General features: G+C 40.5%; 1 protein-coding gene across 2 annotated transcripts in view; it reads right to left on the reverse strand.

Annotated features, from left to right (window-relative positions):
• Positions 1 to 15,068, reverse strand: part of LOC311244928 (sarcoplasmic/endoplasmic reticulum calcium ATPase 2-like) — a 66,746-nt gene extending 51,678 nt beyond the window's left edge. The window contains exons 1-6 of one of the 2 annotated variants that reach the window (XM_084334631.1): positions 14,933 to 15,068; positions 14,576 to 14,766; positions 13,270 to 13,287; positions 13,077 to 13,159; positions 9,123 to 9,227; positions 3,728 to 3,866 (exon numbers count right to left, since the gene is read on the reverse strand). In XM_084334631.1, coding sequence (XP_084190757.1) covers positions 3,728 to 3,866; positions 9,123 to 9,227; positions 13,077 to 13,159; positions 13,270 to 13,287; positions 14,576 to 14,693 — 463 coding nt within the window. In that variant the 5' untranslated portion in view covers positions 14,694 to 14,766; positions 14,933 to 15,068. Of the gene's footprint in view, positions 1 to 3,727; positions 3,867 to 9,122; positions 9,228 to 13,076; positions 13,160 to 13,269; positions 13,288 to 14,575 lie in introns of both variants that reach the window. The other variant, XM_084334630.1, reaches the window with a different exon arrangement.
• Positions 15,069 to 18,003: the final 2,935 nt, after the last annotated feature.

Consider the following 18,003-nt stretch of genomic DNA (forward strand, 5'->3'; position numbering starts at 1 on the left):
TCATGGAATATTTATATTTTCCTTGAAAACGAGGGCTTTTCAAAATGCTATAAAAGGAAAATGAACCGATAAAAAAACAATCCGCTTCGACAATGTTGACTGGAAAACGAGTCATTGATAAGCGACGGGCAGATTAGACACATAGCCATAATTTAAAACATAGATTAGGCGTTTTTAATGCTAACATTGAAGTGGGTCACGGCATTCAAGGAGGTTCTGGGGCACCGAGCTCCGGCACGGAAAGTGTTAAAGGGGAATGACCACGATGTACAGCCAGTATGAGAAGACGTCGGAGAAATAAACACAACGCAGAAACTACACGAGCCAACAGATGAAGAGGTGATAAGTGGCTGATTGTGGTTTGTCAGAATCCAACAGGGTGGATGATGTCACTTGCTGTTGGGGATGCATAGGTCTCGCTTGGTAGCTTTATATTAGGCAGCCATCATTCCAACATGCTGCTGCCCCTGGATTATTGCAGATATTTACGTTCATAGATGATATAGGAATTTGACACGTTTGAAACCCATATTAGCAGAAAGATTAACACATTTTAATTTCTATGGCTGGGGAACATATGCACTCCAGCTACAGCTATGCACCCTGTCCAAAGTCAAAGAATTATCACACTAGAAGAAAGAAATCGAACATGCTACACTTTTCGGTGGGGCGTCACCAAATGCCACATCACTGTTTTTATGCCACACTACAAGGGGTAAACACGGCCGTTCATCATTCATAAATCGGGCAGCGACGCTGGAAATGTGTTGGCCACAACAAAAATCATGCCAAAAGTCTGGCTGAATTCGTGTAGTCTGATCCTGGCATAAAAGAGGCGCCCACGTGTTTAAGTGGAGTAAGAACAACAACTGCACATGATCCTCATCCAAGGTTGTACACATAATACACACAATTCTGTGCTGGGCAGCAGAATCCCCTCTCCCTATCCCTCACAGACATGATGAGCACCGCTAGTGTCCAGCCCTTTGAGACATGGGGTTAATAGGAACATCTCAAAATATTCCACTCTCATACTGTGAGTACTGGGAGAGGGGAACTCAAACGGTGCTTGTGCTAAATTTAACACATTGGCTGGCCACGCCTCCGACATGCTGGGTTATAGATAGCATTTACCTGAGTGGCTAGTACTAAGTACTAGCAACCCAAGGCCATCCTATCAAAGCACAAGAGCTTTGAGGGAGTTATTTTACCACACAAAAGGGGGAAACGACACGTACACGTATAGAAAAAAGAAAATATTTCTTGGTAGCATATTCATTAAACACTAAATTGCGAATTAAATTCAAACATGATTTTTTCATGCGATATTCAGGAGGTTATTTTGCCTGAGATTAACGTTAGTCAAAGAACCATTTGAAACTGAAAGACATGCTTTGGTTCTTCTCTTGGTAATAAAAGCATCAACAAAATGTTGTCACAATTAAAAGTATCCTAATTAAAGACTGAAACACTTTCTTTTTTTCCCCCAGTGAATTGACAAATAAACATGGAACATGATGCTTGTGAGACAATTACCAGAGACCCAAGCTATGCATATCAGTTTTCCCTGCATACCAGTTTGCCCTGTTTTTTCAAGAGTGCTCTAAGGCTAAATAACCATCAAAATACAGAAAGGGGAAATAAATAATATATATATTTGAGTAATTAGTCTTCTTTTTTTTTTATCTACTTTTTCTCCCATTTTTCTATTTTTCTCCCATCCCAATTTCGTATCGTCCAATTCTACCCTCCCCTGTCTCGAACGCTGTTAGGCCATGCCTCCCACAAGCCGGCTGCAATGTGGACTAAGCCTTACATCACGTGTCCCCTCCGGTACTCGAGGAAGCAGCAGTCGCATCTTTTCACCTGCACAGCGCGATCTCTCAGCGTCGGGGGTCTGCGTTTGGAGGGCACGCTGCCCCCGTCGCTTCCTGATTCTGCTGCGCAGGCGCAGCAACCGACCTGTAGGAGTCGCTGTCCACAACATCCGATCCCAACCCATCAGCTTCCCACCCCCTAATACTGCCAATTGTATTAGTATGAACGACCAGCCAAGCTGATAGCAATGCGGAGAGCTGGGCTCAAACCCAGCGTCCCCTGCATTGGTGGTGAGCGCCTTGCCCACTGCACCACCTAGCCGCACAGTAATTAGTCTTCTATTGTAGTGAAAAAACTGTGTAAGCTTGACTTAGCAGTATTTGTTTCCAGTTAAATAGTGCTGTGTGTTTAAAGGGGACATGCATTGCTATTCCTTTCACTATTTGGGCAACTTTACACAATTCCTGTGAGTCTCAACTGCCATCTGTAAAGTAAAAAAAAAATGCATTGTTTTCTATTTCTAATCAATTACTCTAAAGCAGCATTTTTCTTTTTTTTTTATCTACTTTTTCTCCTTATTTTTCTATTTTTCTCCCGTCCCCAATTTCGTATTGTCCAATTCTACCCTCCCCTGTCTCGAACGTTGTTAGGCCATGCCTCCCACAAGCCGGCTGCAATGTGGACGAAGCCTTGCATCACGTGTCCCCTCCGGTACTCGAGGAGGCAGCCGTCGCATCTTTTCACCTGCACAGCGCAATCTCTCAGCGGCGAGGGTCTGCGTGGGAGGTACACGCCGCCCTCGTCGCTTCCTGATTCTACTGCGCAGGCGCACCAACCGACCTGTAGGAGTCGCTGTCCACAACATCCGATCCCCACCCACCAGCTTCCCACCCCCTAATACTGCCAATTGTATTAGTATGAACGACCAGCCAAGCTGGTAGCAACGCCGAGAGCTGGGCTCGAACCCAGCATCTCCTGCATTGGTGGGGAGCGCCTTGCCCACTGCGCCACCTAGCCGCCCCTCTAAAGCAGCATTTTTCCACTTCATGATTTCAAGCCGTTTTTGGGCTGGGCTCCGCCCATAAGCGCATTGAGTGACAGTCACCCACAGTCTGCGACTGGCAGACAGAGAGAGATAGAAAGATTGAGGGGGATACTAATTAATTTCGCCGCGGGGGGCATAATCCCACGGGACAATGCATTGGTAACTTGTTTCAAATGGCAATATATACCCCTGTGAATATTATTGCACGGATCGGAATATGGGCGTGTGCGTGGGAGCATGCGCAAAGATATTTTGACAGTGATATGCGAGTGCCCCCGACTGCGGGGAGAAGAACCATCACCGCGCGCACACACATTTACACAAACTCCTGCGCGCGGTCCCTCTCTCTCTCTCTCCCTCTCTCTCGTTCTCTGTTGTCTGTCGGCACCCTCTGTTTGAGGAAGTAATTCCACTCGCTCTGTTGTTGAGCGAATTGTTGATTGTGGGCGGTGACTACAACCACAGAGCCGGCATTGGGTCCAACCACAGAGCTAATCAGATCACAATCAGCTCAATCAGCTCCTTGCTACGTCGCATTGCGAGTCAAATCAGAATGACCTAATTCACTGGGGGAGGAGATTGTCTCAACTGAATTAGAGCAATCCGCCAAAATGGTAATTAGAGAAACAGACCCATTGATACTAACCCCCATTGCTATAAAACAATGCTAAACACTGGAAAAGGCCATTTATAAGACACAGGACCTTTAATGGATAACCCTCTTCTCCACTGCTACAATGTTCATCATTACAAAATATACACATGGAAACGTGTCTTAAACAGAGACAATCTTTTGCCAATATAAAAGCATAACAAAGCTCAACTGAATACAGAGTTGAGAGAGAAATGGACGAGTTTCGTTACCAGCAACTTCCACTATGTCTCCAGGTACGATGTCCTTGGCCTTGATTCTCTGGACGGTTTTCCTGTCCTGGCGGTACACCTTACCCATCTCTGGCTCATATTCTTTAAGGGCTTCGATGGCGTCCTCTGCATTACGTTCCTGGTGAGGACGAAAATGATGGAGGTTGATGCTATAACGGAGTTGTTTGGAAGCATACCGATTAATAATGTTACATAAACTAATGAATGGATGTCAATGCCTTGGCCAGACTGAATGCGTCAGCCAGTCAAGATCTTCTCTTAACTGGCTGAAAAAGACAACAACTCTGCATCACATGGAGCTGCTTCACGGGTCATCCATGTTCACTGGGCCGGTTAAATATGAACGCACACAGTACCTGCATGCACATGCGAACACACATGCCAAGTGTTTATCAGTTTGCAAGAGAACACTTCGTTCTAAAGTCCCTCACTCGCCCGTTTCATCATTACAAAGAGTCCATGAGCCAATTGAAACAGGGATGGACAACAACATAATTTCCTGTTCTTTATGGGAGAGCCTCCTTAAATGCCTTTTTGCACTTATTCCATGTAATTGTACCCATTTAGAGTCTACAGTCAGAGTCCTTGTTTCAAATTACAAAAATGTGCAGCGAGTCTTTATAGCACCATAAATCTGAATGATGCCATGATCATTTAACCAGAGATGCACAGATGAAAGGACAATCAGATCTATGGAACCACATACGGTACAGTACACTCCAAATTATTCAATCCCAAAAGGACCCCTCTCTTCTCTCCATTTGTACCATTTCACAGTAAACAGAAATACTGGTTTGGACACACTAGTGTTGTCAAAAATATCGATTTTTCGATACATATCGATTCTGAATATTTAAAACGGTTTCAATACTAATTTCCCACAATATCGATATTTAATTATTCATATATTTTTTTTTATAATATTTTCTTTTTGTATAAGGAAGTTGCATTGTTCATTTCAATACCTGTAATAGTACAGTAGTCCACACACACACGTGCATTCAGTTAAGTTGGAATATGACTACGGTAATACAAACAGTTCAGTTTGTCAGGTATACATGCAACACAGATTACAGTATATTTACATCTGTCTGCTTGAGAAAATACCATGTTCTGCAATAAAAATGATTGAAGTGAGATGAACAGACTGAACTTTATTTTATTAGATAAAACATGTTGACAAAGTTTTACTTTGCAGTTGAAAAAAAAGGTAATAAATTAAATGATAAAAAATAAATAAATAAAAAAAAATTCATTATGTTATGATAATTGAAAATGGGGGACCCTGATGTAAACAAGACAAAAGTCTTTCTCTGGTCTGCATCCCCTTAACACTTTGGGTGCCGGGAAACGCTTAAACACGTCATTCCCGGCCATGCTCAAGTTGCCGAAGACGCTTTACAGCGTCTTTAATATCAATATTTCAAAAATCTGGGATCGGATTCATATGTCCCCTCCGCTGGCCTGAGATCCACCAGGAGGACCCACTGAGCTCTCTGGCGGTTCAGGAGCGCCATCTGGTGGCCGATCGGCGCAATCGCTTAACAGGAAGTGCCGTAGAGGTTGTGCTGGACGGCCGTATTACTTCCGGGCACTCGGTACATGTCCCAGGACTCTGGCTCGTCACACTACATAGCGATCGATTGCCAATAACTCGATAAACATGATTTGGACGTATATACCATTATACAAGCTGGAGATGGACCGGGTAAATCTACATCCCATAATGATAAAATTTCTACTCTACGATGATCGCCCAACGGCGCGCAGAGACTGGGGTGAGTTATAGCGTGTAAAGTTACCGTCTTCGATACTAACTGCTATTATCAACATTTGACCCACATTAGATGATTGGTATAACGCTGCCCACGGAATTATAAACGCCCCCTAGCCCATCCGGTCAACATCAGATGACGTGTAGTAACTTCTAGAAGTACGTCTAGTTGGAATTTTTTATATCGCGCTGATTGCCATAAAACTGTATTGCATCATCAATATAATGTATTTGGGGCTATAGATCACGTTCTGGAGAAAGCTGCAGAAAGAGATGAAAACATACTTATACATTAGACCATACTTTACTATGAATATGTGAATGAAAAAGTTTAACGTTGCTACACAATGAACAATACATATAGGACTTTGAATGGGCCCTAATAATGGCAATGTAGCAATAGAATTTAAAAAGTTATAGCCCTGCAAAGAAGGGGACTTTCTCTATAGACAAATAGAGCCGGCAACCTACGGTTGATAATGAATTTAACCCATGGCAGCCAAAGTGTTAACAATTGTGTGTATTGAGCTGTACTGTATTGTACCCATTCTGCAATCTGTTAATACAATTTGCAATCAATCAATCTGTTATGCTTAACACGCAGTACTATTAACTTTACTTAATTTCTAAGATTATATCATTTCGTTATTTTTATATGTGTGATCTAAAGATAAACAAAGGGTTTTAAAAGTGTTATATTTATCTTCTCTTATAGTACCAGAGAGAAGCTGAGGAGAATCAACCAGCAACAAAAGCAACATTTATAAAAAGAAATATATATATATATATATATATGTATTTTTTTTTTTTTTTTTACTTTTTAAGATTGAACCTTTTTCCCCATGGTATCGAAAATGGTATCGAATATCGATACTTTTCAAGGTATCGTATCGAAGTTCGAAATTCCAGTATCGTGACATCACTAGGACACACATATTTATTTATTTATTTATACAAAGAAACAATGTAACCACATGAAAGAAAACAGCAGCTTGTTGTTTGTACAAGCCAAGTAGCGGTTTATAGGGTGTAACCACAAATGACAGTAAGGTCTGCAAAGTAGGCCAATAACTGACAGACCAGTACTTTCCCAGCAGTTTAGATGCCGATAGGGTTTTGGAAATAAACTTTTAACACATTCAGATCAAGATTGTTTCAGTGCAATACTTTTGAGTCCATGTGTTTGAACAATGAAACAGAAATCGGGGGTGGCTAAAATTGGAATTTGGTGTCACAGGGAAATGACTTCGCTTTCTCAAATGTTGTCAATGACCCACATTCTAGACCCACTTTCTGTGGCCCGTCTCGTGCTCTCCTCTCCAGAGGAGATGGTGTGGAGTGTGGATCTTAAAATGTCTGCCAAGCAGCAGTGAGAAGAGAGACAGACAGGTATTTTTATCTCCGTCTGATGGTTATTCTGCCCAGGGAAGGAGATGTTTTTTAAGTCCTCAGGCACAAATGTTGCGAGGCAGCTTCATTGGGCAATTTGACAAAAGATATTGTGGTAAAAAAAATGTTTAACCTCTTAACACATTGGGTGCCATAAGCTTCCCCCATCCTTCACTGTCTAACGCCAGCTTTTCATGACCATTTGTGATATTTCACGATCTTTGCAGACAGACACTATTGTATATTCTATATTATAGCTATGGAGACAATAGTATGGCTCATTTGACAGACACTATTTCTAGTCCAACATGTAAAAGTTTGTTTCCACACACTCTAGTTTGTAGTTTATTACACGCTAAACATCGTCCATTTCCAAGATAATCCAGTCTTTTAACATAGATAAAATATATGCAATAAGCCCAAACCGTTCTGGTTGATCCCCTGAAACAAGTAACTGTACTTACAGTAGATTTTTTTTATGCACGCCTGGTGATACCAAATCCAGATTGAACTCTGCCATTGGAAAGGGGAGATTTGGCCGATCCATAGATGTGCGACTTGGCTATAATAAGGTGATTTATAGGCCTGATATTCTATATTCTATAATCATATTTGAAATTGCATGTGTCCGGATGGCAGAATTCAGTACTGTATCTACAAAACCTTACGTTTAATCATCTTCACTTTATTCATTTGCTTAGATTCTGTGTACACGTGATCTCAAGAAGGTGTTGAATGAGCTAAAATGTTCATGTCTGGTCAATTTTAGCATGGTGTTATTCACAGTCAAAGATGAAAAAATAAATTGTATATTCTCCTTTGGTTCATTACAATCTACTCACGCCTAGTAAGAGACACAATATTTCTGACACTGGGAATCCATTACCCGAGATCGATAGATGTCCACCAAGAACATGAAAATAGACCTTGTAGAAGTGGAGCAATCTTCCATTTACTTAAGTATGTGTTTTTAGGCGGATTTTGGGAAAATAGGGCTAGGGCTTAAGAGGTTAACTCACAATATGATAATTATGACATGGCCAGTATATAAGCCAGTGTAAGCTAAGATACAAGTAGTTTTTTCTGGGGAATTATTTTCTACCCATAATGCCTATTTTAGTGGCATTTTCTGAACCCTCAAGTCAGGGGTAAGACCACGAATGAGGAAAGCATGTGCAGCATTCGTGCAATTACGGAACATCTGGTGCTCAAAAGAACTGACTTCCAACACCAAAGTCAGATTCTTTAACACCAACATCAAGGCAGTCCTACTATACGGAGCAGAGACGTGGAGAACTACAGCTGCAACCATCAGGAAAGTGCAGGTCTTCATTAACAGTAGGGATGAACCGATCCGACTTTTTCAGTCCCGATACCTGGGTTTGGGTATCGGCCAATACCGATACGATACCCATTGTCCAATTTTTCTTTTTACAAAAAAGTTAAGAAATTTGTTTTTTTATCCACGTCTTTTTTATTTTTATTATTATTAAAATATATTTTGTTTTTAAGAATTGTAAAGGATCACAAGTGTGTTTTTGATTTGTTGTAAACAAAGACAGAAAATAAACTTCAGTCATTCAATTAAACTGTATGCCTCACTGTCACTGTGTGGAAGAGACTGGGGTCATTCTTCTGTGCAACAAGGCAACACCAGGCTTGACTTAAAACATTACTTTCCTAACTTAGTGAAACTAAATGTAACAAATTAACACATAGATATAAATGTACTGAATGGTTATTTCTTATTTTATTTATAATAATTAACAGCTGCCTGCGGAAGATCATCGACATCCGATGGCCAGACACCATCAGCAACTGCGAACTCTGGCAGAGAACAAACCAGCTGCCCGCAGAAGAAGAAACTAAGAAACGCAGATGGCGCTGGATAGGCCACACCCTGCGAAAGCCCACAAGTACCATCACCAGACACGCCCTAACATGGAACCCACAGGGCAAGCGGAAAAGGGGCCGCCCAAGAAACACCTGGCGCAGAGACCTGGAGGCAGACACCAAGACCATGAAGATGACCTGGAACCAACTGGAGAGAACAGCTCAAGACAGAGATGCTTGGAGATCACTTGTTGACGGCCTATGCCCCAGAAGGGGTCGCAGGCGTAAGTAAGTAAAGTGACTGGGACCATAACACAGTAATTGCAGTTTCAGGAGAAAATATAAAATTAATTAAAAAGATATTTCAACATTTCTCACCTGCCACACACCAACAATGGCGTTGGCTATAAGAATGAGTAGGATCACAAAAGGCTCCACGAAGGCTGTGATAGTTTCTTCTCCCTCTTCAAACCAGGCCAAGACCTGAAAACATACAGCAAACATATCATGATGTGTTCTAGACATTTCATGCAGCATAAGATACATTACCCATCTTGTGTTTGTATTGTTTTTATTGACCTAGTCCATTCATGCTGAGTGAATCAGTTCCCCCAGCCACATTTGTGTATTAATAAATATTTGGGGAATTAACCGATAGAATTTTTTTTGAAAATTAATCGAATCGAACGTGGTCAAATGAAGCGATTTCATGATGCATTGAATCATTGCCTGAAGAATCGTAATCGAAATTAATCGTTGTGAGGTTGCTTCGTTAGACCACTATAAAGCGTGCATCTCGGCACACCTGTTTGTATGTCTTGGATAGGTGCATTGGAGGAGAGTACTGTAGGTATTAGGGATGCACCGATATTGATATGGGCCCTGATTACTAAAATAGCTGGATCGGTTATAAAAAAATTATTATAATATAATAAATAACAATTCAGTACATATCTATGTGTTAATTTGTTACATTTTGTTTCACCAAGTTAGGAATGTAATGTTTAAAGTCAAGCCTGATGTTGCCTTGCACAAAATAATGATCCCAGTCTCTTCCACACAGTGAGGCATACAGTTTATATATTATAATTGAATAATGGGTATCAGATCAGTACTCTGTATCGGCCGATACCCAAAGCCCAGGTATCGGAATTGGTATCGAGACTGAAAAAGTCGGATCGGTGCATCCCTAGTAGGTATCATACCAAAGGTCCTGTACACGGTGTTCACTTGTTATCAGCTTTATTGACTGCAGGTATCATAGGATAGTGGACTGGATACCTGATGAAAATCGGGTAACCAAAACACAATACTCAATCAAATGTACTGTAAGTGAATGTAGTGTGTGGGAAATATGCATGCTGTCCAACACTCTGGAGGCTTGTCTGTTTGCCAGCAGCACAATATCAAAAGGCAGAGCTTGTTTGTTTTAATTTGTCTTGCATCAGCCCACACATTTATCATAATTTCTTGTATTAGGAAAATCGGAACATGAAATTACCGGTACATAAGATTAATTTTCTTGCACATTATACTCACAAAACAAAAACACTTGCTTGGCCAAAGAACCCTCGAACGGCACGAACTGCATTATAAATATAACTCTTTGACACTTATGTTAACACCTTACAACAGAGGGCTGGCCTAATACCGTACATTAGATACATAATGGAATGTGTCACAGTCCAAACATTTACTCTAGCCAACCAGACCACAATGTGCTCTTCGTCTAACTTGCATGCACAAGATAGAATATCAAATATATACCTTCATATAGATAATATCCGCATATCCTTTTATCCATTTGCACTCTGGTTAGATTGCAAACCTCATTTTGTTGTACTCTGTACTTGTACATGCGCAATGACAATACATTTAATCAAATCTAAATCACCTGAAAATAGGAGAGCGTGCACGCTATGACTGTGCTCTCTCAGTGCAAAGCAGAATCATGCAAACAAGAAAAGCACTGAAAGACGTTTTGAGTGATGGTAATCGTCAAGCCAGGGCAATATCTTGTGTTTAACTTTTTTTCCTAACTGGACCAAAGCCATGTTACTCTTTAGAACACATCTGTACATCCTCTCATCCTTAAAATAAATCGCTTGCTATATACCAGACCAGGGGAAGTGTTGTTACATAAGAGCCTGCTTTGGGCCAATCTAATCATATGGTGGGGTGTGTGCATTTGTCTGACTGGTGCCTTTCCACCGAGGGGCAGGGCCCAAATTTGGTCTTGAGTGGTGCCCTGTCCCCACTATCAGATAGACAGCAGCCACTAACACCTCCTATCACCTGACTGGGGCACTGAGTTCTACATACCAGCTCTCCCAGCCTACAAGCACATCACAGAAACCCTCCTTCTACAAAAGGAGACCCCTTCTCCTGAAACCTAGAAATTCCATTCACCCCTCCACATGTGTATGACTACCACTACACCTGTATCCCTCTAGATGTGTATGTACTAGGGCTGGGACTTTATCACATTCATTTAGATTAATTAACTACAGAAAGAATTTAAAGTAAAAAATATTTATGTATTTAATCGCATGATGATTTTTCTTTACTGTGTAAGAATGTTACCTTTCAAAGGAGACCAGACTCATGCATGTGCTATAAGTATAAAGTATAATAAATCGCAAATTACTTTTTTTCTTAGTTTGGTTTGTTCATAAAAAATAAAAGAAAATAAGGCGGCTAGGTGGTGTAGTGGGCAAGGCACTCGCCACCAGTGTGGAGACGCTAGGATTCGCGTGTTTGAATCCAGCTCTCCACATTGTTTTCAGTTTAGCTGGTCGTCCGCAGTAATACACATTGGCCGTATTACGGGGAGGGAAACTGAAGGGTGGGGATCGGGCGTTGTGAACAAGCGACTCCTACAAGTCGGTTGGTGCGCCTGCGCAGTAGAATCAGGAAGTGTCGGGGGCAGCGTGAGCCTCCCACGCGTTACTCCTCGACACTGAGAGATCGAGCTGCGCAGGTGAAAAGATGCGACTGCTGTTACCTCAAGTACCGGAGGGGACTTGTGCTATGTATGACTTAGTCCACATTGCAGCCGGCTTGTGGGAGGCAAGAAACAGCGTTCGTGACAGGGGAGGGTTGAATTGGATGATACGAAATTGGGATGGGAGAAAATATAGAAAAATGGGAGAAAAAGTGGATAAAAAAAAAAGAAAAAAGAAAAGAAAAGAAAAAAAATTCAATGGTCAACTGTTCTGGAATGTACTTGAAAGTACTGCGTTTTACTTTTACCTGGAAAGTGCTTGAGTTTACAAAAGGTCCTTTGCGCTATATTATATTATTCCTAAAATTGCTGCACTTTGTTAAAAAATTGCATTGATCTGTTGGTCTGTGTAGTAGCCAATACAGGATTTTGCTGCTTAAACATATGTATAATGTATATTCATTGATTCACTCGTATACCAAAATGTATTTGAATGAACAAAATTGCTTTTTTTCGAATCAAATATTGATATGCGATTAAAATGTGATTAATTAACTATAAAGTCTCGAATTAATTAGATAAATGAATTGTATCAAGTCCCACCACTAGTATGTACTAATACCCGGCACTATATCAGTACTGCCCTACAAAAGGAAAGTACTGTATAGTAACTGAAGTTACTGCCTTTTGCCTTTGTAGGGCAGTGTACAGCCATCAATATTGGATGTAGCCTACACATGATTCCACAGCAAATAGTTTGCCGCTTTCAATCGACTGAGCCTGTGAATGGGCCTCTAGTACAACCCATCGACGATGCCATTACCTCATGTCAGTTCAATATCGACCCCCTTAGACCCTATCGGGAGGACAGCAGTGACCATGAAGAGGTATGGGGGAGAAGTCATTACACAGCAACGCTGCAAGACGACTCAAATGTCTTACTTGGCACATGGTGATAGCAACTCATTACAAGCAACTGCCGTCGTCACCATTCCTTTAGATGAGTCGCAGGCTTCCTCAGCTGTTTGGCCTCCTAACCTGTGAGTGTAACCCCAGCTCAGATGTACAAAATGAAGACGTCCACCCTCCCTGTTCACACGTCTAACACAATATGCCGCCATGCATAACGCTTCCCTTTCCATTCCTCAACCTGGTGCGCAGTGATAATCCCAACCGTCTAGCTTTATAACGGCAAGTGTTTCAGGCGATGAGGGGCTTTGTGTCTGCAGTACAGTGCACTAACTTGACCTTTAGATTATATCATCATCTCTTTCTTTCTTTTTTAATCAATTTTCATCATCTCTTAGTGATGAGGAAGATGGGAGAGAAAGAGGAAATTACATATGACAGTCAGGATTACATTTTTTTTTTTAAAGTGCATTACTTACAAAAGATATACATGCGGCCAGCAGAAGAATTCGAACAAGTAAATCTTCAAACTGTTCAACAACAAGTTCCCATAGAGATTTGCCTGTGGAAAAGCAAATTGTTGTTATCACAGTAACAATCCATCATATCATTAAATAACACCATATTGTTAAATCTTCATAAAATATTTAAATTAAGAGTATCCGTGATTACCTTCCTCTGCAGGTAACTCTGTGTGGGTCAATCCAAAGAGCATAAAGAGGAAGAGGAGAGAAGGGAAGGAGATAATCAGTTGAAGCTTTGAAAGGTATTGATTGATTGAAAACTTTATTAACAGATTGCAGAATTGGTACAATACAGTACGGCTCAATACACACAATTGTTAAGGGGATGCAGACCAGAGAAAGACTTTCGTCTCGTTTACATCAGGGTCCCCCATTTTCAATTCATAATGACATTAATGACATACGCAACATACAGATATATAACTTGACATTTCTGACATACAGGTACAGTAGTTACATTTCTTGACATACAAGATATGCAAATATACAGTAGTTATCCTAACAGCAAATCCTAACAGAAAATATATACATACGAGAGGGAGGAAACTGTAGCTACATTAGGAGGGGGGGGGGGTTGTACATTTCGGGGGCCATACAGATATATATCATGACATTTATGACAATACATGACATACAGTACTGTTACATTTGTGACATAAAAGATATGCAAATATATACAATACAGTACTGTTAAACAGAGATCCTAACAGATAATATATACATACTTGGTCTGGCCCTGGCTGGGGGTATATAGTTTTGGGGTCTTAATCCTGAAATGGCTACTGGATGAGTTCAAACTCATTTAGTTCTCAGATATTCTGAGAATATCATCTTTTCTTAGGACTCTTTCCTCCAACTCCGGTCCAGGGGTGATTTTACAGTCCCTGGAAAGTTGTTGATCCGGGTTCGCCATTTGCTCAAAATAGACTCGTCTCTATACGATCTACTATAAAAGTTATCCGTTTTTAATGTAAGCAAGGCTTGAATGTCTTTGAAGGTAACAATATCATAACGTTCTGGTCTGGCCCTCAAGACCACCCCCAAAAAAAAGAATTTATAAATGCTGTGCTAGATTATTATTTTCTAGTCGTAGTTTATATATTTCATGTAATGTGAAGTAAAGCCCTAATGGCTGCGCTTTGAAGGCTATATACCTCACTGCAGAAGAAGAGACACGGCTATAAAGTGTTTCAGATTTTACTTTCAACAATGTGACAATGTTTCCAGAGATGACTGGCTTGTTACTGTAGAAAAAAAGACTGAGAAGTGGAAACCCACGAGGGTCATGACGTCACAGCCAAAGCCCTCAATGAACAAGCCAGCGGTAGATGATGTTGTTGGTGGTGACATTTACCCCACTTACATTGTGCACTATGACTATGGGCTAATTGGTCAAAGGAAGTACTCCGGGCAGTGTTACACTTATATTTAGACTCTCGTTTCATTTAACGTACCATTTAGGCCCCATTTCTCCTTCTGTCGCTTCACCTGGTCCAAGGCAAGTCCTGTGCTTTCATTGACGCAGAAATAACTGTAAACTTCTTCAACACTCTTCGTATGAGTGTTATCCATGGTGGACGGTCGACTCCTACCCACAGGTTTACCGTGAATACTCCGTTTAAACCCGTCTCTTTAAAATGCGACCCTTCAAAAGAAGAAATAGTTTGCCAACTGAGAAATATGAATTCATTCAATACAGCTAGCGATAGCAATTGACCGTAGATTGGTAACGTTATTGAAACGTGTCCCCCGCCCCGTGTTAAAATGATCTCCAGGCAAAATCCCGAGAAATATTTGCGTTAGCAAGGTACCTCTTCCCTCTCTCGATGGTTACTTTGAGTGTCCTTATCTCCAAAAAATGGTGGAAAAGAGTATGCAGCAATTTCTCCTATCGAGGACTGCATTCACCCAGTCCAATCCGCTGCCCTCGACGTACGCTGGTCTGCCTCCTCACCGTGGCGCAGATCTCTGCTGTGGCAGTACAGTGTCCTGATATTGAGGTTTTATCAAAGTGCCTCACTACTGCCCCTCTCCCATATGCTCTGAAATTGGAGTAACACCACTGGGCGGATGATGTCTACACACATCAAAGGCCAGGGTATGATGAGTTTTCACAAGAGGAAACTAATCAATCCCAAGGTGACCGGATCAAAGAATACTCACGGTTTTGAAAAGTAGCCTGGCGCTGCAGCATATAGACATTCATTTCTGCTGAGCCAAATACGAATTGTGCCCACAAATAACTGTGACTGGAAGTTTGTCATTATCACCATACCAGCTCAAGAGAACAAGTACATATTCCGACAGTACTAACCAGCTGTAGTCTTAGTCAGAAGACCATACATCCCCAATAAATAATGAATTGCAACTGTAAATGCAGCCAAATTGAGTTGTCAGCAAAGGGCAGTGGGTTAAAAGATACCCCACAGGTGGCAACGTTCACAGGTTCTTCACAGGACTGTCGTGCATCATGTGTGTTGACATGTCACAATGAGGCCCTAAGTAACACAAGGTTGACTCTGGACAGTAATAACAAGACACTGCCCGGTTACACATAAAGCTGCCCTCTAGAATCCACATTTGTGGCATTATGGCTGTCAGCAATATATTGAGTTGCTGAGGGGTCAAACCATCGAGGAGCAGAGAACACTGGGAAGTAGCCAAATCTTTTTTTGTGTTTGTGGTAACCTTGGTGGTTCAAGCTTTTGTAGTTTATAATAACCATAAGTTCAGAACAAGAATTGAAATACATTTTGTGTATTGTTGTTTTGATCTGAAGCATTTACCAGTTTGTAAATAAAAGGAAGACATGCAAGGGATTTTAGACCCTAATGCTTGGAATACCCACTATTCAAGGAAATCTGGTCAAATTCAATTAGCATATATAAGTCATATTACAAACATCCTCATTTAAGAAAGGAAAGTCAACACTACATTATAACACAAGGCTGCTTGCTTGGTAATGGAATATATATTTCATATTTCATTTAGTTAGATTTAAATTATAATTATATTGACCAAATTGTTTACCCCATGCTCAGTATGCTCAGTATATTCTTACTGTATTTATTTCTGTATATTTTATTTCTTTCATTTTATCCTATTTTACTCTACTCTTATCCTAGGCAACTTGATTTGATTTGTGTTATTATTCTAATTTGTGACCTGTCCTGTCTAAATGTTTAAATGTTGAGCGATTTGCAGTGTCAAATTTCCCACGGGATAATAAAAGTATTTCTATTCTATTCTATTCTATTAATGCTATGTTGGAGCCACTTCAATTGTATTTTCAGGCTAACTGCTGATATAGAGCCTTTAACTTATATGGAATGAAGTCCCCTCATTGACAAAGGGATTTATTGATGGACAGAGGTATTGATATCCAGTCACACAAGTTATGTTTATAATACATCAATAAATAAGCCTTTAGTCATAAATTATTTCATTATTAGGAATACAGATGTAAAAATAAGCTAACACCTGTCTTACATTTAAAATGCACTTTTTCAAATTGAGTTTTAATGTAGAAAAATATAAGTATTAAGAACATATCGTATTTAGGGTGGTAGAAATGGTGTAGAAAATAGAAGCCAGTAGAATTATATTTGACCAGTTCATCTGCACAGTCACTGCCCTGTGTGAACCAATGGAGGTCCCATAGAATTCCAAAATGCAGCCACATCTCAAGTACAACACTTTGTTTGCTGTTATCTTTAGACACATTGATTGGAAGTGTATTCTCAAAAATGTGTCAAAGTGGAGGCCGAAAAATTATGTTTGAAGTTAGTGGTGGGCCACCAACACCTACCGGTACAGATGTTTTCAGTTCTGGATCCGTGAAGCACCCGGAACAGTATTATCACCGGAAGGAAGGTTGCTTCCGATGGGAGATACTCAAACAATTGGAACAGTGTCACTCGTAGAGTCGTAGGACACATGTACCAAAAACACAACAGGTTAAGTTGCTTTGTACCCATGTAATAAACCATTTACAAACTAAGGACTAGATTTTCTCATTAACGTGTTCTACTAATGTGGTGGCCAGATGTACATACATACCATAGATCTTAGTATAATTGAGGTGCAACACAAAAGGTTTCATAGTGTGTAACCAAAAACGACCACCAACTTTTATTGAAAATAAATACACATGTGTTTACTATATTGATAGTATAAAACTGAGTTATTTGGATTCAGGAAGCAAATGTGAAGTCAATCGATGGTATTTATTGACAGGAACACACGGAGAACGAGGAACAGTCCTGGAGACCACAGCCCTCCATGGGGGCTGCAAGGCTCCAGAATGATGACACAACCATGCTTTTATACCATGTGGGTTCCAAATTTAGCGAGCCACTAAACAGATGATCAGGCAGGCTTGGTCGTATATAGTCTAAGGATGAATCTGGTTTGCTCCTCTCACTGGCCTGTGGCCGGAGGACTGATAGAGCCATGCATGCACATTAGGTCACACAGGTCATCCGGCTCTGCACAATTTTTTTTATTTTCTTGTGCTGGCTGCGGGCGTTGTTTTTTTAATTTTCTGTTTATACTATGTTTTTAATTAACTGTTCTATTTTTATCTTATTTTTATTCTATATTTTATTTGTTTTACTAATAACTATATATATATATTTTTAACTGTTTTAACCCTGTAGTGTAGCACTTTGGGATCCCAGCGAACAAAAAGTGCATTACAAATTCAATCTATTATTATTATTATTATTATTATTATTATTATTATTATTATTATTATTATTATTATTATTATTATTATTATTATCATCATCAGGTCAAAGTATTTCTGGGTGCCTGGCCTGGGTGCCTCCTGGCTGGCTTCGTCACCGGACCCCCTGGCCACATTCCAGAGACCTATGCACCC

This window comes from Notolepis coatsorum, assembly GCF_963971535.1.
Source record: "Notolepis coatsorum genome assembly, chromosome: 1".
Lineage (NCBI taxonomy): Eukaryota > Metazoa > Chordata > Actinopteri > Aulopiformes > Paralepididae > Notolepis > Notolepis coatsorum.